General features: G+C 48.3%; 2 protein-coding genes across 13 annotated transcripts in view; one reads left to right on the top strand and one right to left on the bottom strand.

The window, feature by feature from the left end:
* The window catches only part of tjp1b (tight junction protein 1b), a 61,634-nt gene extending 46,984 nt beyond the window's left edge, over window positions 1–14,650 (top strand). For 6 of the 12 annotated variants that reach the window (XM_030365495.1, XM_030365494.1, XM_030365500.1 and 3 more), the window contains 17 exons: window positions 770–878; window positions 972–1,191; window positions 1,662–1,846; window positions 2,310–2,405; window positions 2,527–2,609; window positions 2,763–2,973; window positions 3,437–3,537; window positions 5,073–5,423; window positions 5,586–5,801; window positions 6,985–7,869; window positions 7,986–8,077; window positions 8,295–8,501; window positions 8,605–8,744; window positions 9,131–9,596; window positions 9,921–10,138; window positions 11,788–11,931; window positions 12,756–14,650. In XM_030365495.1, the coding sequence (XP_030221355.1) occupies window positions 770–878; window positions 972–1,191; window positions 1,662–1,846; window positions 2,310–2,405; window positions 2,527–2,609; window positions 2,763–2,973; window positions 3,437–3,537; window positions 5,073–5,423; window positions 5,586–5,801; window positions 6,985–7,869; window positions 7,986–8,077; window positions 8,295–8,501; window positions 8,605–8,744; window positions 9,131–9,596; window positions 9,921–10,138; window positions 11,788–11,931; window positions 12,756–12,850 (3,819 nt within the window). In that variant the 3' untranslated portion in view covers window positions 12,851–14,650. The remainder of the gene's footprint in view (window positions 1–769; window positions 879–971; window positions 1,192–1,661; window positions 1,847–2,309; window positions 2,406–2,526; window positions 2,610–2,762; window positions 2,974–3,436; window positions 3,538–5,072; window positions 5,424–5,585; window positions 5,802–6,984; window positions 7,870–7,985; window positions 8,078–8,294; window positions 8,502–8,604; window positions 8,745–9,130; window positions 9,597–9,920; window positions 10,139–11,787; window positions 11,932–12,755) is intronic. The other 6 variants (XM_030365505.1, XM_030365496.1, XM_030365497.1 and 3 more) reach the window with 4 other exon arrangements.
* Window positions 14,651–14,863: 213 nt separating this feature from the next.
* Window positions 14,864–26,171, bottom strand: slc27a2 (solute carrier family 27 member 2). The gene is made up of 10 exons (XM_030365515.1): window positions 25,642–26,171; window positions 21,968–22,177; window positions 18,455–18,613; window positions 17,815–17,939; window positions 16,777–16,971; window positions 16,562–16,652; window positions 16,183–16,381; window positions 15,902–15,999; window positions 15,678–15,808; window positions 14,864–15,522 (listed from the first exon to the last, which is right to left on the bottom strand). The coding sequence occupies exons 1-10, from the start codon at window positions 26,114–26,116 to the stop codon at window positions 15,346–15,348; spliced, it is 1,860 nt and encodes a 619-aa protein (XP_030221375.1). The 5' UTR covers window positions 26,117–26,171; the 3' UTR covers window positions 14,864–15,345.
* Window positions 26,172–27,331: the final 1,160 nt, after the last annotated feature.

Below are 27,331 nucleotides of genomic sequence, written 5' to 3'. Positions count from 1 at the left end.
ATTGCCACGAGAAAACTCAAAGAAACCTTAGTGTGCACATACAGGCGCCAAATAATTCAGAAGACCGAATAAAACCAAACTGCATTAATAAGGTTTTCCCGTAATGGGATTCTGGCCTCCCCCCAGTCCCTCGCATTGTGTCAGCTGACTTGTCCTCTCCTACTTACTGCAGCGTAAAGCGTTCTGCTGTGTAAGGGGACTGATGTCTGATTTCCTAGGAGATGGGCTTTATTTAATATCAGCTCCCTGTTGATTTTTCAAGGGAATTACCGGTAAGTATGCCTTGGAAACGGGTCATGGGGGTCATTGACGGTCTCTGGTCGCCTTTTATGAGCTACGGATCTGCACGCTTTCCATCTTTCTTTATATTCCTGGCCTTGGCGTGAATCCCCTGCCAGATTCCTCTGGTCCTGGAGGCGTTCTCCTAGCAGTATCCCGGAGGAAACACGCAAACACAACGCTTGCGTGTTCCCTCTCCGCTGTCCCCGTCCCCGGTTCCTCCGCCGCCGTTTTTAGGCGCTAGCGCACTATGGGATGGCCGCAACTCCTCACCGCACCATAAACCTTGAGGGGCGGAGTTACCAAGGCAACGGGTAAAACAGGGCCGGCCTTGTTGACACTGTCCATCAGCCCATAGGGGGCGTTGGAGCCTGATGGGCACAATGAGCCTCCCGCCCGGGGTGGAATCAAAGGCTGCAATCACACATCACAGGCAACAAGCCCACAACATGCGTGTTGCGCTCATCAAACCTCCCTGCTCCTTCTCCAGGTGAACAACGTCGACTTTGCAAACATCATCCGAGAGGAGGCGGTGCTGTTCCTCCTGGACCTCCCCAAGGGGGAGGAGGTCACCATCCTGGCCCAGAAGAAGAAGGACGGTGAGGAGTGCCGAGTGCAGAAGCTCAACACCTGATCCCCAGACCCCCTGCAGCCCTCCTCACAGTCCCCCCTCTGTCCCTCTGCTGCCTCAGTGTACCGGCGGATAGTGGAGTCGGACGTGGGCGACTCGTTCTACATCCGGACCCACTTTGAGTACGAGAAAGAGTCCCCCTACGGGCTGAGCTTCAACAAGGGCGAGGTGTTCCGCGTGGTGGACACGCTGTACAACGGCAAGCTGGGCTCCTGGCTGGCCATCCGCATCGGCAAGAACCACCAGGAGGTGGAGCGCGGCATCATCCCCAACAAGAACAGGTGACGTGGGGGCCGCCGGGGGCCGCCGGGGGGTCCGTGGTGGATCTGCGGACACGCCCATCCTCTGGGTTGGATGGGCGTGGTCGCCCCTTGTTACGCCCTGCTCCGCCGTGGTCCAGGATAGGGGTTGTATTTGGAGTAGCAGAAGTAATTTTCGTGAATCCTTAATGTCCTCGGGAAGGGGGAGGGGGAGTGTTGGGTTAGGTTAATTAGATTGACAAAGACAATATCAAATATATTTCACCGGATGCTGGTCCAGTGAAATACGGTTGATAAATAATAAAAGTACATTTAGTAAATGTAAAGTTTATCGAGGGTGGGGTTAGACGGTTAACCTCTAGCCCACACGATGCTCTGAACCATTAAGACTAAATGAGTCGCAGGCCATGTAGAACCCTTATGTTAAGGAGAACCCTTATGTTAAGGAGCAGTGCGCTTAAGGTTGTATCTCCACACGCCCCCCCCAACAGAGCGGAGCAGCTCTCCAGCGTGCAGTACACCCTCCCAAAGACCGCGGGGGGCGACCGCGCCGACTTCTGGAGGTTCAGGGGGCTGCGCAGCTCCAAGAGGAACCTGAGGAAGAGCCGGGAGGACCTGTCGGCCCAGCCGGTGCAGACCAAGTTCCCCGCCTACGAGCGGGTGGTGCTAAGAGAAGGTGAGGGGTGGGGGGGTCTGACGGTCATCTGTGTGTGGTCAGAATCAGAATCAGAAGCAGAAATACTTTTATTATATCTTATTGTACACAAGAGTACAATCGTTAGGCTTAGTTCCTCATCAGCCAGATAACAGCAACAATACAAGATAAAGTAAAAAAAGTTAAAATAATTGGCAGCATCAATGGAACAAAATAATGAATACTAATTCTAAAATAAAGTAAATAATATATCGGGAAACTAAAACGATGATAATAAGTAATATAATATGTGTAAGCGTAAAGTGCTCAAGTGGTAGTGGAGCCAACCTGATTCTTTAGTGCAAGAATGCTGTGCAAATTACAGTAAAATATGTATTTAAATAGTGTGTTGTTGTAGTGTGTTTGGGGTTGGTTTGGGGGTAGTGGATTCCTCCAGGAGCCTGACTGCTCTGGGTTTTGGTCCTCCTGTTCTCTGCTCCTCCAGCCGGGTTCCTGAGGCCCGTGGTGATATTCGGGCCCATCGCTGACGTGGCCCGGGAAAAACTAGCCAGGGAGGAGCCCGATATTTTTGAGCTTGCAAGTACGTTTTTCTGACGACACAGCGTACGGTTCAATGACAACAAAGCAGCCATTCTCAAATCTCAATGAATCTCGTGTCTGGACGTGTCTCTACATTACTGCTGTGTGTCTATGTTTACCAGAGAGCGAACCTAGGGATGCAGGAACGGACCAGCGCAGCTCAGGAATCATTCGTCTTCACACCATCAAGCAGATCATCGACAGAGTGAGTGTTTCTGTCTGTGCCCTCAACCAACGCCTCATGGACGACGTTCCCCGCCCGTTGTACCGTCTTGAACCTCTGCTGATGTTTCACCTCTACGAACAACGCAATCGGTGAACAACCAATCACGTGTGCCTTCTTGTCCCCACGCCGCAGGACAAGCACGCGGTGCTGGACATCACGCCCAACGCGGTGGACCGGCTGAACTACGCCCAGTGGTACCCCATCGTGGTGTTCCTGAACCCCGACAACAAGCAGGGCGTGAAGAACATGAGGACCCGTCTGTGCCCCGAGTCCAGGAAGAGCGCCCGCAAGCTGTACGAGCGCGCCATCAAGCTGAGGAAGAACAACCACCACCTCTTCACCAGTGAGGGAACACACACACACACACACACACACACACACACACGCACGCGTGCGTGGGTGCGTGGGTGCGTGCGTGCGTGCGTGCGTGCGTGCGTGCGTGCGTGCGTGCGTGCGTGCGTGCGTGCGTGCGTGCGTGCGTGCGTGCGTGCGTGCGCGCGCACACACACGCATACATTTACTTACATACATACATACATACATACATACATACATACATACATACATACATACATACATGCATACATACATGCATGCATGCATGCATGCATGCATACATACATACATACATAGCTACAAATATTCACACACACACACACACTGGGGGGGTATCAGGGAGGGCAGGGGGCTGGCATGGCTTCCTCCCCCCGCACGTTGTCACGTGACAACGGTTGAGTTTATTTGCAGCAGGGTTGATAAGACGGCTCATAAACAGTGATTGATACGTCATTGTTCTTCCTCCCCAGCAACCATCAACATGAACAACATGAATGATGGCTGGTACGGCGCGCTGAAGGAAACCATCCAGCAGCAGCAGAACCAGTTGGTCTGGGTGTCCGAGGGCAAGGTGATACCTCAGTGGAACCTCATTAAGATCAGTGGAAGAACACTTGTCTTTATTGTAGGGCCATATTTGTGGTCCATTTTGGCCCTTGGGTCAGATTTTTACAACAGACAATATACTTCATTACAATATGCTACATTATTTTATCTGGAGATCCAATGATTTCTGTCTGTAACTCACTCACTCTCACTCACTCTCTGCTTCTCACTCACTCACACTCTCTGTGTCTCGGTCTCTCGCTCTGTATCTCTGTATCTCTGTATCTGTCTGCCTTACTTACTGACACTCACTCTCTGATCTCCCCATCACTCTTACTCACTCATAAAATCACTCTCTCTCTGCCTGTCTCGCTTTCACTCTCTCTCACTCTCTCTCATTCGACACTCCCGATGCTTCCCTATCACCCACATCATTTCTGCTCACTCTCTCACTCACTCCCACTTTTTCTGCGTGTCTCTCCATCATGCCCCAAACGGTTATTGCGAGCGCTGGGTTGCAGGGTCTCTCTGATTGCGAGAGCAATTACAAAACCTGGGAGGAGAAAATCATCCATTGAGCAACGAAAGTGAAACGGCACACAACTGACGCCGCCCTGCTCACAAATGCTGTCTTTGCGATCGTGCTCGCTAAGTGTTTTCCTGCTCGCACAGATATTTTTATATCCGGCCACTTAGTTAGTAGCCGGAGCAAGCTGTGGCCAGTGTGTCCCTGAATGAGATTGGTTACATGCTGCAGGGGGAGTCCAAACACCTCTTGGAGTGTTGGAGTATTTTTTGGGGAACATCAGCGAGCTCACATTTAACCAAGAGTCTGCTCCAGAGATGAGGTCGCAGAACACTCTTTGGAGAACTATAAAGCCCAGCGCTCACCTCAGACAGCTTGAGGTCGTTCACCAAACATATCAGTATGCCTGTCACGAATAAGAGTACAGTGTGAACCTTATTCATCCCTGAAGATTAGCATAACTTCAGTATATATGATATAACCAGACCAGGAAATATAAACGTTAAAAATGCTGATCAGGAAATAAATACTGCAGTGTACGTATTTCTTTAGTGTAAGACCGTGATCGTCTGATTACTCGATATATTTGTATATCTGTATTTATATATAAAGTAGTAAAATCTAAATGGAACAATGCTCCCTACATAAGGAGTTTACAGGGCCATGTCTAGGGTTAAGCGAAATCCACGTCTATATGTCATAGGGTCAGAGTAAGCAATCATGTTTAGGGATACAATGGCCAATGCTGGCTCTGCCCACTTTGTCCCAAAAAGTTGATCACCACACGAGCAGAAACAACATCCGAGCGAGCAGAAACGTGTTGCTGCTTCACTTTATGTGTGCGCTCAATAAATGATTTTCTCTTCACAAGCTTCAGTATCGCTCTTGCAGAGAAATATGCGTGCAAGCTCAGTGAAAGTGCCTGGCATAATTACTTGTGTTATTCTCTCTCTCACTCACTCTTCCTCTGCCTGTCTCCTTCTCTCTCCCCCCACCCCCTCCCTCCCTCCCTCCCTCCCCCCTCCCCCCTCCAGGCGGACGGGGCGCCAGAGGACGACCTGGACATCCACGACGACCGGCTGTCCTACCTGTCAGCACCGGGCAGCGAGTACTCCATGTATAGCACAGACAGCCGCCACACCTCGGACTACGAGGACACGGACACGGAGGGCGGGGCCTACACCGACCAGGAGCTGGACGAGACGCTGAACGACGAGGTGGGCCTGCCCACCGAGCCCGCCATCACCCGCTCCTCCGAGCCTGTCCGGGAGGACCCGCCCGTCATCCAGGACACGCCCGCCTACCCCGGGTACCAGCACCCCCCGCAGCCCGACCCCGCCCACCGCCTCGACCCGGCCGGCTTCAAGATGGCCGCCCCACAGCAGGTAAGGTCCTGAGCTCCCCCCCCCCCCCCCCCCCCCCTCCCACGTCTCCTCCATGGTCACAGTGACATGATGGGTTGTTCTGACACGTGTAAGGACTCCTGGTGCACACGTGAGCGAGTGTGAGGCGTGTAGTGAACGTGTGTCCTTAACGATGCTCCACAGCAGGACGAGGCCGCTCTGGCCACGCCCCCTGGGGCGGAGCACCCCGCGCAGCTCGAGGGCTCCCGCCTCGAGGGGGCCGGCGTCCCTCCGCAGGCCGACTTACTTAGCAGCCCCAGCCCTGTCCCCGAGCTAAATCAGCCCCCACCACCACCACCTCCTCCTCCGCCACCTCCACATGAACCCCTCCTGTGCGGGCAGCCTGGTCCAGAACCAAAGGTACCCGCGCTGCTCCTGCTGCCCCTGCCTCCTCTTCCTCCTCCTGCTCCTCCTCCTCCTGCTCCTCCTGCTGTTCCTGCTGCTACCTCCTCACCGGCCACTGGGGGGCAGTGTGTGTGTGTGTGTGTGTGTGTGTGTGTGTGTGTGTGTGTGTGTGTGTGTGTGTGTGTGTGTGTGTGTGTGTGTGTGTGTGTGTGTGTGTGTGTGTTATAACCGCCTGACTTCTCGCACACGCTTCCTTCACGCTCTCCCCCTGCATGAGTCCGCCCACGCCGGGACCTTGCTGAGCCGTTGGTGTCTCTGGCCCCGGGGGGAGGGGCACCCCAGACCGGCCCGCGGCAGCACAACAGGGGCCGGCTGAGTGGAACGGCCCGGGGTCCCGGGTCTCTGATTGTGGATCAAGACCTGACGGACCTCTGTTCCACTGTGTGTTCTTCCTCTGCATGGCCTCCTTGATGGTTGATTTGATTTTATCTTTTGGGATTTGTTGGTCGAATCCTCTTTCTGGATCTTCTTCTCTCAGCTTTGAGCCTCTGCCTCTGAGCGTGTCGGCCTGGCCCTTGTAGCGCTAGCTGTACCGTCGGCTGTACTGCCAGTAGTTGGTCTATGTTTGCTTTGCACTAGAAGCAAACTGAATGTTGGTGGCATGATGGAAATAACCTGCAGACAGTATTTTTGAAATTGGACCCCCGTTAAGTATTGATGAACAAAACCAAACTTAATTCCAACCAAGGCGTCATGTTGGGGTGTTGTCCTGCAGAATTTTGTTCATTAGCCTCCAAGCTACTTTAACATTAAGTAGAGCTCACTGCATCTGCTGTCTACAGGCTACACATCATACGTTTGAAACGAGGCCTTTCAGAAACGTACAAATAGCCTTCTGGTTCAACCTAGGTCTACAAAATGTGGTAATCATTACATTCCTACTACTTTATTCTTGAAAGGCATCATGTCAAACAAACATTCAGCCTTTCTTTTTGACAACGAACAAGTCTGCCTGTGTTTTTGCACTTTAACTCGAATGTCATATTAATATTTTGCACAGTTGATCCCAAAGTCCCAAAGGATTTCTATTCGAGCACTGAGCCGGTTAATCTAGACTATGTTGAACTGAGCCTGTGGCCCGTTGTGTTGTGTTGCCGCTGTCTGACGGCTGCAGTTATCTCCTCTCCTCTGCCCACAGATGTACAAGAAGGACCTGTACAACATGGATGACCCCGTGCGCGTGAACCACGGCATGAAGCAGTCGCTGAGCTACAGCCACCAGCCGTCGTTCCAGGACAAACAGCCATACCGCGACAGCGAGCACCCGCCCTACGGCTACGACGCCAGCGGCGGCTACGGCGAGCCCAAGCCCCACACCTTCGACCCCCACCCGCACTACGACAGCCGCGTGCCCCACTACCAGGACCAGTGGGCCCCCTACGACCAGCAGACCTCGGCCCCGCCCGCCGGCGGCTACCAGCAGGGCCACCAGCCGACCTCGGCCCCGCCCACCCCCTACCAGCCGGGGCCCCAGCAGCCCGGGGGCTACCACCAGCGGTCCCCCTACGAGGACGGCCCCGGGAAGGAGTACAGCCCCCCCCAGGCCCGCTACGACGAGCCCCCCCCTGCGCTGGGCTACGACGGCCGCCCCCGCCACACCAAGCCCCCCGGGCCGGGCCGCTACGACGAGGCCCCGCCCCCGGGGCCCTACGACGCCCGCTCGCCTTACGAGGCCGAGCAGGCCCACGGCTTCCCCGGGGCCAGCTCGCCGCGCTCCCCGGACCCCCCCAAGCAGTACTACGGGGACGCGCCCCCCCGGCCCGCCTACAACCCCGGGCCCCCCAACCGGCTGTACAAGTCGGGGCACGAGGCGGGGCTGAACTGCGAGGGGCCCCTGAAGGGGGACGGCGGCGGCCAGTCCCCGGGGGAGCCGGGCGGTAAGGGCCCTCCGCCCCGGGACGAGCCGGAGGACGACCCGGCCATGAAGCCCCAGTCGGTGCTCAACAGGGTCAAGATGTTCGAGAACAAGCGCTCGGTGTCTGTGGACCGGGCCAAGGACGGAGGGGACCCCTCGGCCCCACGGGTACGTACCCCACAGCCCGACGTGTCTTAGTGATCACTGCACACGTGCCTGGTAGAGGGACCTGCGGTGGCAGGGGCTGACGGTGAGCTTGTTGTTCTGCGTTGTCCCCCCTCCAGCCCGCAGACGTCCCCAGGCCGGTGATGGCGCCCGGCCCCGTGCTCAAGGCCAACTCCCTGAGCAACCTGGAGCAGGAGCGGCCATGCTACAGGTAGGGGAGGAGGAGCCTAATGAAACGGTTCCTGTAAAGACGCCCCACAGAGCTTTTGATAACGTGGCAGCTCCCTCTGGTGGCCAGGAGCCTGGTTGAAAAAAAGTATTCTATTTATATAAATATCTATTTCAATATTTAGTTTAGAGTTTTCTCAACAGAGCTGTGTGTCTCTGCCCTCCTTCTCCTCTCCCTGTTCCCCTGACCCCTGCCCCAGGGCCCCTGAGCCCCAGAAGCCCCACCCTAAGGACGAGGGCCGCCCCAACCACTTCGACCCTGACGAGGACGAGGAGTACTACAGGAAGCAGCTGTCCTACTTCGACCGGCGGAGCTTTGACAGCAAGGCCATGAGCCAGCCCGGGCCCGCCATCAACCGCTTCCACGACATGCCCAAACCAGGCCAGCTGTCCTACCACTACAACAGGTCTGTCTCCTCTTACCTCGGCCCTGCCCGCCCATGGGCCCTGTAGAGGAGCAGGTTGGACCGGTCTGTAGAAGTCACGCCCTTCTTGTGTTTCACTGTGCAGGGTGGAGTCCATGGAGAAGGTGAGTCCGGTGGAGAAGAGGTACGACCCCATGCACGTGATGAGCCCCACCTCCCAGTACGGACCCCCGCAGACCCCCGCCATCCCCCCAAACTCTCTGCCCAAACTTGGCCCCAACGAGGGTAAGTTTGTGAGACTTTCACCTGAAGCTTATTTGTAATCATAAGTCAATGCCTGAAGGCAGGCATGAACATCAGAATAATCCTCTAATGTACTGTATATCCAGAGACCATGGTCATTGCCATGGTCATTTGATGCTGGTTGAGTTCAGTGTATGTGTGATGGAGGGTGAGTTCAGTGTGTGTGTGATGGAGGGTGAGTTCAGTGTGTGTTTGATGGAGGGTGAGTTCAGTGTGTGTGTGTGATGGAGGGTGAGTTCAGTGTTTGTGTGATGGAGGGTGAGTTCAGTGTGTGTGTGATGGAGGATGAGTTCAGTGTGTGAGTGATGGAGGGTGAGTTCAGTGTGTGTTTGATGGCGGGTGAGTTCAGTGTGTGTTTACTCCCACAGTGAACTCCATCCCCGACGTGCTGAGCCCCCCCAAGCCCGAGGCGGTGGCCCTGCGTCCAGCCGGCCGGGACGACCTGGCCCAGGGGGGCTACTTGCCCCCCCGCGGGGGCGGCCTCGCGGACAAGTCCCCCGTCAACGGCACCGAGGCCCCCCCCAAGGCCCTGGGCGCCCCCACCCCCGCCAGCTACAACCGCTACGTCCCTAAGCCCTACACCAGCTCCGCCCGGCCCTTCGAGCGCAAGTTCGACAGCCCAAAGTTCAACCACAACCTGCTGCCCAACGACACGGCCAAGCCCCCCCCCCTGGGGCTCAGCGGCAGCAGCAACAACAACGGCAGCAAGCCGCAGCTCTCCCCCCAGCCCTTGGACCACGACAGTGGCCTGGACACCTTCACACGCACCATGGACAACCGGCCAAAGTACCAGCACAACAACGTCAGCGCCGCGCCCAAAGCCATCCCCGTCAGGTGAGGAGCTGGCGAAGGGGGGGCAGGGGCTAGCTGACCTGGGACCATCTCGCTCACCATCAGAGCCAGAGAGGAAACCAAACACGGGGACAGCTTAGCATGAGGCTGAGCTCTACTTGGGACAACGTGTAAGGGCAGTTAGAAAACAACTGGTGGCAAAATGAATGCCTTCCTATTGGTTGTGGTCTAACTCAATAAAAGGTTTATCAGAGCCTTCCTATTGGTCGGGGGCTAACAAGCTCACAGGGCTATAGGCGCCTTCCTATTGGCTGTGGACTAACAAGCTGTGGTGTGATTGGTGTGTTCTGGTGCGTCTCCGCCCAGCCCCAGCGCCCTGGAGGACGAGGACGAGGACGAAGGCCACACGGTGGTCGCCACGGCCCGCGGCATCTTCAACTGCAACGGTGGCGTGCTGAGCTCCATCGAGACGGGCGTCAGCATCATCATCCCCCAGGGCGCCATCCCCGACAGCGTGGAGCAGGAGATCTACTTCAAGGTGTGCCGCGACAACAGCATCCTGCCGCCGCTGGACAAGGAGAAAGGTATGTAGCACCACTTGATCATGTGCAAGTGTTCATATACTATTTACTAGTGTGTTTCTATACTATTTACTAGTGTGTTTATATGCTATTTACAAGTGTTTATACTATTTACTAGTGTTAATGTATACTATTTACTAGTGTGTTTGTATACTATCTACTAGTGTTTTTATATACTATTTACAAGTGTTTATATACTATTTACAAGTGTTCATATACTATTTACTAGTGTGTTCATATACTATTTACTAGTGTGTTTCTATACTATTTACTAGTGTGTTTATATGCTATTTACAAGTGTTTATACTATTTACTAGTGTTAATGTATACTATTTACTAGTGTGTTTGTATACTATCTACTAGTGTTTTTATATACTATTTACAAGTGTTTATATACTATTTACAAGTGTTTATATACTATTTACTAGTGTGTTTAACTACTAGAGTTTTTATATACTATTTACAAGTGTCCACATACTATTTACTAGTGTTTATATACCATTTACTAGTGTGTGTATTTACTATTTACTAGTGTGTGTATATACTATTTACTAGTGCGTGTATATACTATTTACTAGTATGTTTATATACTATTTACTAGTGTGTTTATATATTATCTACTAATGTTTTTACATACTATTTATAAGTGTTCATAAACTATATACTAGTGTGTTTGTATACTATTTACAAGTATGTTTATATACTATTTAATAGTGTTTACATACTATTTACTAGTGTGTTTATATACTAATCACTAATTTTTATATACTATTTACTAGTGTGTGTATATACTATCTACTAGTGTTTTCATATACTATTTACAAGTATTTATATACTATTTACAAGTGTATATCTATGCTCTTTACAAGTGTTGATATACTATTTGTACATACTATACAACTATTTTTTCTGAAATAATGGTTGAGGAGCAGAATTAGCGAGCGGTGTGTGTGTGTGTGTGTGTGTGTGTGTGTGTGTGTGTGTGTGTGTGTGTGTGTGTGTGTGTGTGTGTGTGTGTGTGTGTGTGTGTGTGTGTGTGTGTGTGTGTGTGTGTGACCAACACCCTAACCAGGAGTAACCAGGTTGTGTGCTGTTGAAGTTATACTGTATCCAGGTGTATTCATGTGTTACCAGGTGTGTGTGTTGAATGACACTGTATCCATGTGTTACCAGGTGTGTGTGTGTATTGAAGTGACACTGTTAACAAGGTGTGTGTGTGTGTGTGTGTGTGTGTGTGTGTGTGCGTGGTGAAGCGACACTGTATCCAGGTGTGTGTGTGTGTGTGTGTGTGTGTGTGTGTGTGTGTGTGTGTGTGTGTGTGTGTGTGTGTGTGTGTGTGTGTGTGTGTGTGTGTGTGTGTGTGTGTGTGTGTGTGTGTGTTGAAGTGACACTGTAACCAGGTGTGTGTTGAAGTGACACTGTATCCAGGTGTAACCAGGTGTGTGTGTGTGTGTGTGTGTGTGTGTGTGTGTGTGTGTGTGTGTGTGTGTGTGTGTGTGTGTGTGTGTGTGTGTGTGTGTGTGTGTGTGTGTGTGTGTGTGTGTGTGTGTGTGTAATAAAGTGACAATGTGTCCAGCGGTAACCAGGTGTGTGTGTGTTGAAGTGACACTGTATCCAGGTGTAACCAGGTGTGTGTGTATGTTGCGCCACAGGGGAGACGTTGCTGAGCCCCCTGGTGATGTGTGGCCCTCATGGACTGAAGTTCCTGAAGCCGGTGGAGCTGCGCCTGCCTCACTGTGCGTCTATGACCCCAGATGGTTGGTCTTTTGCTCTAAAATCCTCTGACTCCTCGTCGGGTACGCTGTCCTCTCTCTCTCCCTTCGCCCTGTTGGGCTCTTACCGTTTTGTTTTTCATTTGAACGCTATGCTTTCAAATGCTAGTATGAGGGTCAGGAGGAGCGTGTCTTGTCTGTCTGTCTGAATGTGTATGTCTGTCTGTCTGTCTGTCTGTCTGTCTGTCTGTCTGTCTGAAACTGAAACCACCCCCAACCATAGCATGCGCTTGAAGGTGGAAAGGTTTGTTGTTTTGAAACCGGCCCAATGAGCAAAGCACTGTCCATGCTGACCTGTCATCTCATCCGGGTTGTGAGGGCGACTCCTGTCCTGGGTTTAGGGGGTCCGGTAGACTTCGGTGTGCGGATCCTTTTTATTTTGCTCATTGGTTGGTATGAACAAGAGCCGGTGGGCTACTATGTGTTCAGGGCTGGATGGACGGTTGTGGTTAATAAAGAATAATAATGAATAAAGAATACTAATGATTCTCCTCATCGCCCACACTCCCAGTATGACCACATGCTGGAGTGTGGACGAGACCTGTCTGTCCAGAGGACAGCAGGAAGTGGTCTAGCAGCGAAGGTCAGCATATAAACAATATTCTATCGACAAACACTCTCTTTTGTTGTGGCTTTGGTCCACTTCATTGGGGCTAAGGGGGGCTTCTTCTTTTTACTGTCCACGCGCTTCCCCTCTCTTTCCTGGTTCCAACACAACCGGCCATGCATCCACGCTTTTACTTTGGAGCCCTGCCTGTACTTATTATTTACTACTAATAAGTACTCCCCACTCCTCCCTGTTTACTAACCATTGTCACTTTGGTTGTGTTCATCTCTTCGGACTGCAGGTGACCCCAAGACCTGGCAGAACAAATCGCTCCCTGGGGACCCCAACTACCTGGTGGGCGCAAACTGTGTCTCTGTGCTCATCGACCACTTCTGAGGTGTGACAGCTGGTCTGTTGGTGTGCGTGGAGGGCAGGGGGAGGCCCCCCCCGCGCCGCTCCTCTGCTGTGCTCCCTCCATGGCCTCCGGGGCTGAGCCACACCGCCCGAGGAAGTATGGAACTGGAAACAACACTCGCACTGTTTACTGTGTCCCTCCCCTCGCAAACGACCAGAGAACCATCACAAGTCCACCCTGGAACGAGTCCAGACCCCCCGTTAGACCGGGCGCCCCCCCGGCCCTCCGTGGCTGTAACCCCCCCCTGTTCCTTTGGTTTCATTTATTTTTATGTTTTTGGTGCTTTGAAGGCTTGCAAAAAAAAGTATATCTTTAAGGATTTAACACAAAAAAAACGAATTATATGAAAAAAACGGAACTGTTGTTGGAATGCATGACCAGTGCCGCAGACTGAATAATCTTCAGATTGACATTTTTTGTCTAATTTTTTCTAAAGGTGAGGAGCAGAGCAAGAAAAAGGAAACTAGAGAGTTTAATAATATTACAGTGGGGCGGGGGGGGGGGGGGAGATTTAGCATACTGTATAGCACTCACAAACAGGAACCTCTGCTATGTCCAAGAACGCTGTTCTTGGGAGGGCTGTGGCCACGCAACTGGCTCTCGAAGAATCTCTTAAGGACTTGGAAACACGCTGAGCCCGACGCAGCGGTTATGAAGGAAGGCTAGGCATCATGAAAAAAAAGAAGAAATAAATATATAAATATATATATATATATATATCAATATACTATATGAAGAATGGAGGTTTAAGTATTAGCATCAGAAGCCCATTTGTTTGCAAATGGGTCCTCTCCAATGTTTAGAACAGATCTTTTTTGTAGCAATGTTTTACCGTAGATTAATATACTGACTTGATTTGACAAACTCCTGCTGTCTAGAGATCTATGCATGTGCTATGACTCAGGTCCAGAAGCCTGCTACTAAGTTCCAACACATGAAGAACCCATCGTACACTGCAAGCAGTGATGCCTTATCTGCATATTAACTTTTTCAGTGAGAGTTTAAAAACCCTTTCAGTGCTTCAGTTAGCGCGGTCGGCCCCCCAGGGTCGATGGCGCCTCTCTACATCTCCTCATATCAGTAAACTCTGATTTAGCACACAAGAATAATTGAGGCTGACGAAAAAGGTATGCTTTATTTTACTGCTATGCATATGAAGTCTGAGGAACTACACAAAAAACAAACGACTAAGTCTAGATAATGTTTAAATTATGGCTGTACATATAGCTAGCATATGGCCTTGGTTCTCTGTAAATGAACTTTTTGTACATCTTTGTTATTTTGTATAAAAGAAGAAAAGGTTTCCTAAAAAAAGAGCGCAGCAACATTGGTTATGTTTGTATCCGGGACAGCCCTGAGCCTTGGAACTGACACAAGCAGTAAGAACCCACTTTTCTACAGACTCACTACACACACACCACCTAGGCATTTTTAACAGTCCAAAACAAAATCTTTTTATTCTTATTTACAAAATAGAAGAAAAGTGCTTGATTTAAATCATTTTAAAAGATATGTACTTGAAGGGTCTGCTTTGACGAGTTCCCCCTTCCTTTATTTGTGATACTGGATGCTGTATTGTGTGCCCTGAAATGTATTTTTGTACTAATAGACAATTTATTATGGCACATCAGTACGATTTTCTTTTGATATGACAACACTGCTTCAACTCCAACACTAGTTTATTTTCCTGTGTGGCTGACATTCTTTTTATTTATTTGTTTCCTTTGCAACACATTTCTAAGTATATCACTGTATTAATAAATAAATTCATTTTTAAAGAACTTTCTAATGGGTTGTTTGATTTCTGATCACAGCGAATGACAAAATGCAATGTTTGGCAGGGTTAAGGTCTTGGGAGTTCTGTGGGACTTTGCCAACTAGGAGCAATGTGGATGACTGTGCAAAGGTTAATTCAATACTCAACCACACTGTATACATCTCCAAACACATGGGCAAGAAATGTTCAGACGAAAGGACAGACTAGAATTAGAATCTGCTGCAAAGTCCATTTAGCAAATGGTTCACAGATTATTTAAAACTCAATTGGGTTTGAAAACGGCATAGGATAAACCAACAAGAAATTCTTGTCACTTTGTCAAATGACAAAAGATTTTGGTCATTATATCACATTCCTTGATTTAATGGAAGATAATCTGTCCTGACATTGAGAAAACATTTCCTTTTATTAATCACAATTTAATGATTGACAATACAACATTATTCAAAAGCGCCTCAATATCTGACAATGATGGCCTATGTTCATACAAAAATTACAAACTAGAGTTTTGTTCAATTAAAAAGATCTTAAAATGGATCTTAAAAATCTATCCCTGCATTATTATTAGCTGAGTTATGAGTCCTACTTTGAGCCGGTACGACACTTCTGTAAACAGGCGGTTAAGCTTGCTTGCACAAAAAACATGACAAAACCTTTCCTTAAGAATCACATTATCAGATTTCACTTCCAGTGCCGGTCTCAGAGTTTCACCGCCCCGGCAGATATAGACGCGTAGATGTTCTCGGTGAGCGGAACGTAAGTCTTTCTCTGGGGGTCCAGGAAGTACATGGGGTCGGAGATGAGGGAGGGGTCGAAGCCCTCCTCCACTAGCTTCACCTTCTTCATCTTGAAAGTACCAGTCAGTTCCAGAGAGCCCTAACAACGCAAAGCAAAGGATACATTTAGCATGTTTTACTTTATGGAGCCGTTATCGTCCAGGTCCATTATGTACCTCAAGCCTGATATTGGATCAGATTTCTTGATGAATATCAGTTTTGTATAAACCGGGTGCAACATCCCACCAGCCTCACCTGCACCCTGATGAAGCAGGGCCTAGCATACGAGGGGAGGTAGTTTACGACTTGCTTGAAAACGTCCGAACAATCAAACTCCTCCCCTTCCTTCAGAGTGACGGCTGCCATCCCGATTCTCCCCTCGTGGCCTGGAGAGCAGCGGATGGAAACATGAGGACTGGACCAACTTTAAGTTATCTTTTCTCAATGATAATGCTATACAGTGACTACTAATGCAGCACCTTCCACTTTCACCCCGTAAGCGTTGGCCTCATAGATGCAGTGAGACGTGGTCAGGATGTCTCCTACCTCCGCCGTGGCTACGTTCTCCCCTTTCCACCTACAGAGAAGGAACATATCTAAAACATCAGCAACGCTGTACAATAAGCTTTATTATAATGGTAATTACTGCATTAACTCATGTTAATTATTGGTTAATTAATGTTCCCTCATTGTGAAGTGTAACCAAAATGTTCCATAAACTATATAAAATCTGAGCTGTAAGCGAGGGAGGCAGACCTACCTGAAGGTGTCCCCCACCCGGTCCTGGAAGTACACAAAGCCCTGGTGGTCGATGCGGAGCAGGTCCCCGCTGTTAAAGTACAGGTCCCCCTGCTTCAGCACGTTGCTCAGACGTTTCTTATCCGTCTGCTGCTGGTTCCCAGCATAGCCATTGAACGGAGAGATTTTAGTAATGGCTCCCACTAAGAGTCCGGTCTCACCTGAGGAATAATGACATTATTCACTCAAATGGAAACAGATGACTCCATCTTACAGCTTGACATATTTTAAATGCTCTGTAAGCTTGGGCTGCAGTATTAACTAAATCATAAGGGCTGATTTTATTTTTGGCCTCAATGCATTTTGGAGAATTATCCGTCACTTTCACTCAGTCCGCTCACCCTTGGCCGCCGGGATGCACAGGCCCTCTGCGTTCCTCACTGCCTCCTCTTTCTCGATGTCAAACTTGATTAAAAGGTACGGGAAGAATCTCTGGGGAATAGGAAAGTCATTGTGGATTTAAAGCCAAAGTCAGGGACAGTGTGGGGGCGGCATTGGACTGGGGAGCGGCTGTACTTTATCATGACGGAGAGGGGCTCAGGGCTGCTCCACCTACCCGGTGGAGGAGGTTCACCCGGCCCACCACCCCGATCTTTGAGGTGTAGTTGATGAAGCCGATGTTGCCCTCCGTGGCCCCGTACAGCTCCCTGACTTTGATATCTCCGAAGCGCTTTAGGAACTCGGTCCAGACGTCGGTGCGGATGCCGTTCCCGATGGCAAACTTGACTCTGTGGTCTTTTTCATTCCCTTGCTGAAAAGGACCAACACAGAAAATATAATAAGGAACTAGTAGCAGTGTCCATCCATATAACAACCAGAACACTCCAAACATATTCTGGAACCATCACACGTTGCACCACATCTTGTACAGGGCCTTGTGTTTCATGATCCCCCCCAGGGTGGACCTGAAGCAGCAAGGGTTCTAAGTGAGGGCTTGCTGAATGAGGACTGGTCTTAACTAGGGCTCTGAACGACGGCTCGTCTTAATGAGGGCTCTGTACGAGGGCTCGCTAAGTCTTAATGAGGGCTTGTCTTAAGAAAGGTTCCTCTTGACGAGGGCTCGCTGAACAAGTGCTTGTCTTAACAAGGGCTCTGAAAAAGGGCTTGCTAAGTCTTAATGAGGGCTCGCCTTAACAAGGGCTCGCTGAACAAGGCCTCGTCTTAATGAGGGCTCGCCGAACGAGGGCTCTCACCGAGGGCACTCAACTAGGGCTCGTCTTAATGAGGCCTCGTCTTAACGAGGGCTGGTCTTAACGAGGGCTTAACGAATGAGGGCTCGCTGACCAAGGGCTCATCTTAATGAGAGCTCGTCTGAACGAGGCCTCGTTTTAACGAGAGCTCTCAACGAGGGCTCGTCTTAATGAGGGCTCTCTGAACAAGGGCTCGCTGAATGCTTGTCTTAACGAGGGCTCCTCTTAACGAGGGCTCCTCTTAACGAGAGCTCCTCTTAACGAGAGCTCCTCTTAACGAGAGCTCCTCTGAATGCTCGTCTTAACAAGGGGACCCTAGGAGCGCTCCTCCTATGGCGGGACGTGGGCTCCTCTGAACACTCCCTTGCCGCTACGTTGTCCCGCGGTGCTCTGCTGCTGCTCACCCTGGCCGTGTTGCAGAGGTACCGCATTGTTTCCCCGATGTACTGCATCACTGTCACGTCGTGCCTCCTGCAGTCCTCCCAGAACTGAGAGGCAGAGAACTTCCTCCTCAGAACAAAGGTCATACCTGCAGTCACAGATCTGGGTTATTCTACGTAGGTCACAGGTATGGCCTTCACCTGATGTTCACACACACACACACACACACACAAATATAGATGGAGCCATCCAAGTGTGAAACCATCTGCATCCTTTCACACTTAATTTGTTCAAGCTTCTAAAGTGTTTGTATTGTGTTACAGATTTATGAATGAATACTATTGGGAATGGTAGTAGTAACAGTAGTAGTATAAGTAATAGTAGTACTAGCATTATAAGAAGTAATTGTGGTAATAGTAGTAGTACAAGAAGTAGTAGTAGTAGTAGTAACATCAGTGTGAGTAGTAATATTATTGGTAGTAGTAGTAGTAGTGTTAAGTAATAATAGCAGTACTAGTATTATTAGAAGTATTTGTGGTAATAGTAGTAGTAGCAATAGAAGCAGAGGTAATAGTTGTGGTAATAGTAGTAGTAGTAGTAGTAGTGTGAGTAGTACTAGTCATCAACCTATAATTATTAATATATTTATAAAATATGTGTTACCCCTCTCAATGGAGCCACACACGCCGATCAAGAAGCCAGCGCTGTGGTAGAGCGGGAGGTTGATATACATGACATCATCAGAGCTGATCCCGGACACCGCCATGATGAAGGACGCCGCCCAGACCCTCTCCTGGGTCACGATGGCTGCCTTAGGTAGACCTGTCCCCCCAAAGATACATCCACAGGGTCACTGTGGGGCCCCCCATCCTGCAGACCCTACAGGATTGGGTCCCCCACATAGAAGAGGGAGCTGCATCCTCTGTCCTGCAGAGAATCCTTCCTATCTAACATCTTAGATTACAGGACGATAAACCAGATTTACTTCTCAGGAATAAAGATCCCTGCGGTGCCCACAGAATGAGGAGATCTGTTAACGGTTTCTCTCTGTTGACGAACGAAGCTGCTAACTGCAGCTGGCAGGCCAAGCGACTCAGTATAGATTGCTGATTGAAGATACCTATGTCATTTAATGTGATTTTCTTCAAAATATATTTATTTTCAATCTTTTAGGGTCTAAATTAGTATGTAATGCATACTTTCCTATCGGAGGTGTGTGTGCTAGGTGGTGTAGATTCTACCTGTCGTGGTGTGGACTCTACCTGTGCTAGGTGGTGTGGACTCTACCTGTGCTAGGTGGTGTGGACCCTACCTGTGCTAGGTGGTGTAGACCCTACTTGTGCTAGGTGGGGTAGACCCTACCTGTGCTAGGTGGTGTGGACTCTACCTGTGCTAGGTGGTGTAGACCCTACCTGTGCTAGGTGGTGTAGAACCTACTTGTGCTAGGTCAGGGGTCGGCTAACCGTGGCCCTTTGGCGCCGCCCTTACTTTTTTAATACTTGTCTACGCATTTTTCGGATTGTACTTTAGACAACTTTTTTGTTTTTCTATGGCCAAAAAAAAGAAAAAAAATATTTTATTTTATAACTTCAAATTAACATTTATGGGATTAATTTTCCAATGATGGTTGTAGGCCAAAAGTCAACCATACATTATCACTTTTTGAAAATACATTGCTTGTATAAGGCATTAAAAATGGTTTTCTGCACAAAATGTGCATCGCGAGACTATCCTGCGCCTATTTTCTGAGCGGGTAGCTTTCTAAAAACGCCTAGCTATGGATCCAAAGAAGGCAAAACATATATAAGCTGAAGACAACATCATACAGCCCTGATATTCAGAAGCTCTACAATGAAATTCAGAAACAAAATCCCATGAAACTGGATTTGATTATGTCATTCATTATAGCAAGTTGTTAACCTTTTAAATGAGTTAACATGGTTTTTTGTTTATGCAGGCCCCACGTGTTGCTGGGAATCAATGTGACAAGACTTCTTAGCACTGAACTGGACAGCCACAATTCAATTGTTTGAAATGTTTACCAGTGTTGTTTTTTTAAAGCAGGGCTGGGCTGATCTTTTCTATGATTCCCCTTTCAACTTAAAAACCTGCATTTCTTGTTAAACGTAATATCCACTCAAATGTTTGTTTTGTAGCCTGTTTTATTGCAATTGGATACATGCATTGCATAAATCCAATTGTTTTATATGCCTATACATGCTATTTAATGATAAAGTTGTTGTTATTACAACAAATATGAGGCTCCATACAGCTATCTACACCCCATTTCCAACCAAAAATGTCGCTTTACAAAGAAAGGTTGCCGACCCCTGTGCTAGGTGGTGTAGACTCTACCAGTAGGTGGTGTAGGTGGTGCTGATCCTACCTGTAGTAGGTTGGATTTAGTGATTTGTTTCCGTGATTCATTTCGCCAAGAGGAGTCGTTCGCGAATCGTTCGTTCGTTCGTTCAGTCAAGTTTCCGGTAGCGGTGAATCGAATCATGCACGGTTCTCTGAGTCAGTCAGACTCAGCCCCTCGTTTGTTTGTTCGTTCAGTCGAGTTTCCGGTAGCGGTGAATCGAATCATGGAATGCACGGTTCTCAGACCCTCGTTCTCATTCTCAAACGTCAACATTACAACTTTAACCAAACACAGTGGGATGGGGGTGTAGTTGATTATTGGATGTTTAACATATCAGCAAGATAATAGACTTGATTTAGCAATGATGGCGGGGGTCCCGGGTGTTTTAGGCTCTCATAAACAGAACCCTGTGCAGCCCAAGACTAAATCTAGCTGCAAAAATTTCACTTGCCCAAAACGAGAGCTGGTCAATTGTGAAAAATGAATTAAACTGTAATCAGACAACGCGGCTATATGCTATAGACCCTTGAGTATCTGTGGTATAAAGGCTGGGACTAATTTCAAATTACAAATATGTAAATGTTGAAAGTATGGGCCGTCGCGATTCCCATTGAAACGAATGGCGAGTAGCCCCAGCGGCACCACCGCGTGAGCGGCTGACATCATGCCCAGCAGCCTCATGACAGAGAGGGCTGTCACGACGCTGCCCGGGGAACAGCGGCGGAGGAGGGACCACAGCGTCTCCATCCTCTGCTGTGAGAGCCGTGCTCTCATTACAGCTGAATCCAGCTCTACCCCCAAATACAACAAACTCTGTGAGGGTAGGGGGGAGCTTTTCTTCTAATTTATGGCGAAGCCTAAATTTCACAGGTGAATTACCAGCTTTTTTGTCTGAATAGCTGCTTCCTCCTTGGAGCGAGCCAGCAAAAGCAGATCATCCAAGTAGAACAGTACTCTCATTCCTGTTGTGTGCAGCGGCTGGAGAGCTGTCTCCACACACGTGGAAAACGTTCGTGGGGCTAGAGAATAGCTGAACGGGGGACGGTTGTACTGGTAGTGTGACCCTTGGAATGAGAAACGCAGGAATTTCCTGTGTTTGGGGGACACTGTGACGTGGAAGTATGCGTCCTTCAAATCAAATCTATTGAGGTGAACCAGTCGCTGATTGTTAACATGTGAAACGGCCTCTCTGTGATGCAATGAATTAAAAAATGAATTAAACTGTAATCAGACAATGCGGTTATATGCTATATACCTTAGAGTAAATGTGGTATAAAGGCTGGGACGAATTTCAAATGATAAATATGTACACTTTATGTTGAAAATATAACGTCGCGATTCCCATTGAAACGAATGGCGCGGTGACTAGCGTTCACAATGAGAGCTGGTAGGTTGTGAAAAATGTGGTATAAAGGCTGGGACGAATTTCGAATTATAAATATTTCCAATGTGTTGTTTGAATACGTCCATGCAATAGACGGCCAATGTGAATAATAGCCCATTTGTTTTTTCCCCAAGAAACCGGTTGATTTCTGTCTCTCATTGGCTAAAATTCAACGAGAGCTTCCTAGACTCAGTCCTAGTACAGCATACGATTGGCTGGCTCTTGTGAGTTGTGACGTCACTCAGTCGGTCCCTCCTCACCACTCACACAGCGAGTGAATGAACTGTCAGCGAGTCAGCGACTAGTGGGTCTGGGAGGAGTCGAGTCTACGAGACGAACGAGACGAACGATAGAGAAGAACCAGTTTGGTTTGTTCGTCTTAAAAATTTGTTCATTCGAACTGATTCGTTCACGACCGAGCCAACTCTACCTGTAGTGCCTGAGGTGTAGATGTAGAGCGCGGTGCTCTTGACGGTGACGTTGGCCCGCTGGTCCGGGGACAGCGGCTGCTCCGAGGCTTGAGAGATCTTCTGGGCCAGGGGCACGATGCCCTCGGTGCTGCAGGTGTCCGCCAGCAAGTACACGCTGATGCCCTTCTCGATGAGCGCCGGCAGCACTTCCTCTACCGCATCCTTTACCTCTGAACATCAGAATCACATCAGGGTCTTATTGTACAGGCTTGTTTCCTCAACAGCCATATAACAGCAACAAAACAAGATAGAGTAAATAGAGATAAGTAAAAATTCAATTATGAAAAAAAGAAAAAAAAAAAATGACAGTGTGCAAGTGCGTGTCGGCATCACGGTGCCCTATAGGCACTGGTGTAGTCCAGGGTATACGCGGGTATACGGCGTATACCCACTTAATTTTCAGTCATCATTGTGTATACTAGGGCTGGGCGATATATCGAATATATGCGATGTATCGCGAGATGTTCTCCAGGGGATGTATAAAATGCCCCTGTCGCGAACATCGAATACAAATTGGCACGTAATCTGTTTCTTTTTGCCGCCGCCGGCATACTCATTGTGCGTTCACACCAAACGCGACGGGGCGACAAAATCCCATATAAAGTGAACGTAGACGCGTATCGGGCGAATTCTTCGCGAGAGAAAACCGGCAACAAGTTTTGATTTGTCGCGCCACACTTTCGCCGTGCACAGGCGAGCGCGTTCACGAGGATTTGTGGCGCGACAAATTCGCTCGAGTTGAAATGTATTTTAATTTCTCGTGATGACAGCCAATCAGCGTTCAACAGCGTGGCCACTGAGTGACATGTGTAACGTAAACAGCCAATCAGCGTTCAACCGTCAAACTCAGTGCAGTGCGTGCACAAAAGGTAAAGACATGCAATGGCACAAACACACTCACTCCCCCCGCCGGTTGCGAGTCCGCGAGATTCTCATGGACGCGCGTGTGTGACGTAGTCTGGACGGCGCGCTGCTGTAGGTGTGTGTACCTCCGACCGGTGAGTGAGAACAGCGAGAGAGAGAAAAAAGGATGGGAACTGAGGATTTGGTTTTGAAAAAGAATAGCATTGGATCCGTCGTCTGGCAGTGTATATATAATAATTATTATGCAAACAGTTAATAAATAATTAACGGTTTGAATAAATGCTGTGTTGGTAAATCTAACTTGCTGGGATTTTCCTTTTGTTATGTGCAAGTTCTAAATTGTTCCAATACAAAGCACTAATGAGTTTAAACAATATGTTGTTTCATGTAATCTACATGCAGACTTATATTTCAGGAATACTAGAATTATTACTGACGTAACATTATGCCAGACATGGTTGAATCGAGCATTTATGATGTGCTCTAGAGGAGATTCAAAATATATCGAGATATATATCATGTATCGAGATATAGTAAAAAAATATCGAGATATTCATTTTGGCCCATATCGCCCAGCCCTAGTGTATACCCACTTCTAAATCCCCCCAGATGCGCACCATTCAGTAATATCTGCAAGCCATTATGCAATCAAAAATAATAGGTTTGAGAGCAAAACTTTCCACACTGCAATCAAAAAATTGATTTGAGAGCAAAACTATCGACACTGCAATCAAAAAAAAAATTATTGCAAGATAAATTAATGTGATAAAAAAAATATTAATGGGAATCCAAAAGTTTTGTTTGCAAACCCAAAAGTTTTGTTTGCAAATCCAAAAGTTTTGTTTGCGAATCCAAAAGTTTTGTTTGCGAATCAAAAAGCTTTGTTTGCGAATCCTAAAGTTTTGCTTGCGAATCCAAAAGCTTTGCTTGCTGTTGAGCTGAATCTCGTGGGCGGGACCTACGCCGAAAGATGTAAGACACGTCTCTATTGGCCAGTCTCTATCGGAGTGACAGCTTGGCAACATCCGAAAAGCCGCTGCCCCCCGACCGCCTCCAGAAGCAGATTGTCGGCCTGACGGACAGGGTGTTCGTTTGTGCCTCTCAATCCGCGGCGGCGGTCAACAACATCGCCCTGCTCTCCTCTGCCATGGTCTCCTTGTCGGCTGACAGGGAGGCCTACGTAATTTTCAGGGCGCGCAAGCGCGCGCACGGGACAAGCCCATAAGGCGAAGCCTAGACGGCGTAGCCTACATGAAATAGAACTCCCTCTCTCGTTACTAACTGTGGATGTTGCCAAGCTGTCACTCCGATCGAGACTGGCCAATAGAGACGTGTCTTACATCTTTCGGCGTAGGTCCCGCCCACGAGATTCAGCTCAACAGCAAGCAAAGCTTTTGGATTCGCAAGCAAAACTTTAGGATTCGCAAACAAAGCTTTTTGATTCGCAAACAAAACTTTTGGATTCGCAAACAAAACTTTTGGATTTGCAAACAAAACTTTTGGGTTTGCAAACAAAACTTTTGGATTCCCATTAATATATTTTTTATCACATTAATTTATCTTGCAATAAAACATTTTTTGATTGCAGTGTCGATAGTTTTGCTCTCAAATCTATTTTTTGATTGCAGTGTGGAAAGTTTTGCTCTCAAACCTATTTTTTGATTGCAGTGTGGAAAGTTTTGCTCTCAAACCTATTATTTTTGATTGCATAATAAAGACACAAATCTACCTCCATACAAGATCCCATACAAGTGAACTTAGAGACGCGTATCGGGCGAATTTTTCGCGAGAGAAAACCGGCGACAAGTTTTGATTTGTCGCGCCACACTTTCGCCGTGCACAGGCGAGCGCGTTCACGAGGATTTGTGCAGCGACAAATTCGCTCGAGTTTAAATATTTCAACTTAGACACGAATTTCGCATGATGACAGCCAATCAGTGTTCAACAGCGTGGCCACTGAGTGACATATGTAAAGTAACAGCGTTCAACCGTCAAACTCAGTGCAGTGCAGTCCGGGGTGAACTGCAGCATGGAGGAGAAAGTGAATGTTGCCGTTTGCGACTCCCGGAGCTCTATATATAATAGTATATAATATAATATAATATAATATAATATAATATAATATAATATAATTGTATATATAATATCACGGCCAAAAGCTCTGTGCGCCATGACCCACGCTACTCTGCCTCTTATTGGCTAATACTCGCTGCCTTTACTGATTCGATTGTTGAATAATTCGAATGATGATGTTCAATCATCATATGATATTTACATATATATTGATATTATATATATATATCTAACGAGATGATTGATGTGGAAGAGAATGATATGCGTTTTTTTAATCTAAGGTGAAATATGAGCGGTATGAATAGTAGGCTATACCCACTTCTCCAGGGAACACTACACCACTATAGGCTGTAAGTAATCCCTATGGAAGTGCACGTCGCCCTATAGGCTGTAATCCCTATGAAAACCACGCTGCCCCATAGGCTATAGTAGGGCTATATAGACAGCCTATAGGATCTATAGGCTGTAATCCCTATGAAGAGCTGCCTTCACTGCGGACACGCTGCGCAACAGGCAGCAAACGATGTTGTTCAAACGAAAACGACAGAAGATCTAGGTCTATACTTTCATTTTCATACAAATAAGGAAGTATAAAAGAAAAGTATTATCTACACTAAAAAACATGAACAAAAATCAATTAAAAAAACATTAAAAACGGAGTAGGCCTGTATACAATGTGGTTGGGACAGCAGCCTACCTGCCGAGGCGATGAGCACCTTGGCGCCGCAGCACGAGAAGCAGTGCAGGAGCGCCTTGGCCCTGATGTTGGTGTTCAGCAGCGCGGCCGAGCAACCCAGTTTGGCCAGGCCCAACCAGGTCACCACGAACCCGGGCTCGTTCCCCAGGAGCAGCGCCACCGCGGCGCCCGCCTGCAGGCCTGCGTGGTTCTGCAGGGCACGGGCCACCTGGTTACTCCGGCGGTCCACCTCCGAGTAGGAGTACGCATTGCCTTCAAAGTGCAGGAAGGTCTTGGTAGGATGCTTCTTCGCTGTTTCCAAGAAGCGGTCTAGAATGCTGTAGAAGGGTTTGAGTCTCTTGTAGAGGGTCAGCCGTGCGCCCAGCTTTAAGCTTCTCCACATGTAACAACAGTCGTCTCTCAAGTATGGAAACAAGGATTTTAATAAGATTGGCAAGAGAGCCAAGCCAGCCAAGAGGCTGCACCAAATGTACATCTTGTACGCCAGGTTACGGGGCCATTGGTCGGTGGGTTCAAAATTATGAGAAGCGTTTGCGGAGAAATTTGTTACAAAGTTCACCAGAGTGGACGGCTCCTCCTCCTCCCCCTCATTCTCCTCCTACTACAGAAGAATGTGCATAAGTTGATTGCCTTTTCTTAAGCTCACTGTTTATCACAGTGGAATGTTGTTCTTTAGAGATAAATATCAAATCACACCTCAAATTATCCAACATGTGGCATTATTCTTATTCCATGCGTATTTGCGCTTATGGTTGAGCCAATTTAAAGCCCGGTCGTTACCCTGTTTATCCCGGGTAGGGGGGCGGGGCTCCATGGTCCGCTCCTACTCCAGTGGTTTGTGGACATTGATTTCTGGGCCATGAGTAGCTGGACTCCCTTTCAGTTTCCTGGACGCTCCTTGGGATGCTGTCTTGAAAGTAAACGTGTGGGGTGTAGCTCATGTAAAACCAGGTTCTCCTTCTTTGTGCGGCAAGTGTGGCTCCATGGCCTTACAGTAGAAAGTTAGAGTAGCTTACAGGTGCAACTGTGATTTTGGATTATTATATTAATGGCTTATGACTCTGATCCATGTCAGAGTATGCGATGTAACGTGCTAACTTTCTACAGGATTATAAAAAAGATGACATGGGCTTTTCTAATTTAAGATTCAGCTTGGTTCCCTTTATTCTGATCATTTAGCCTTGGAATGCATTCTTCCCAGACTCTGTGTCTGTGACCCATTTGATTCATTTCCAGTAACACTGCATGCTTCATGAAGGTCTGGGGAAAAGATCAACACAAACATCATGTGCAGTGGCCTTTAGTGATCTGCATCCCTCCACTCATGGCCCTCTAGGACCTCTGCTGGGACCAGTCCCCCTCTCATCAGGGTGGGCTTCACACTCTTTGTGTTCCAAACTGTAAAGGAATTGCTAGGATCCCCCCCCTCAGTACAGGGTTGCTAGTCAGGACTTGCAGGACTTACTCATAGGCTGCAACATAAGTCATGGTATGGACTATCTCCAGGAAGAACAGAGCATTAGTCTTTACCTGGTCTCAGGAGAGGCTAAGCATGGGTCATTAGAAGACAAGGGACAACACAGTGAATGGGTTAGTATAGTTAATAATCTCATCTGTGTTTCTTGCTTCCTTGATGAAAGGAGCTGATAGTCTCAAGTATGTTGGAGTGTCCTCCTGGGCCTTCCAGTCT

This window comes from Gadus morhua, chromosome 9, assembly GCF_902167405.1.
Source record: "Gadus morhua chromosome 9, gadMor3.0, whole genome shotgun sequence".
In the NCBI taxonomy this organism is placed as follows: domain Eukaryota; kingdom Metazoa; phylum Chordata; class Actinopteri; order Gadiformes; family Gadidae; genus Gadus; species Gadus morhua.
The sequence above is the reverse complement of the archived record's forward strand: the minus strand, read 5'-3'. Positions and strand labels throughout refer to the sequence as shown.

Coding starts and splice junctions, on each gene's coding strand:
- slc27a2 (XM_030365515.1), bottom strand. CDS start 26,116: ATGTACATTTGGTGCAGCCTCTTGGCTGGCTTGGCTCTCTTGCCAATC. Junction 17,940..18,454: donor GTGTGGCTCCATTGAGAGGG/GTAACACATATT, acceptor CTGTGACTGCAG/GTATGACCTTTGTTCTGAGG. Junction 15,523..15,677: donor CCTGCTTCATCAGGGTGCAG/GTGAGGCTGGTG, acceptor TTGCGTTGTTAG/GGCTCTCTGGAACTGACTGG.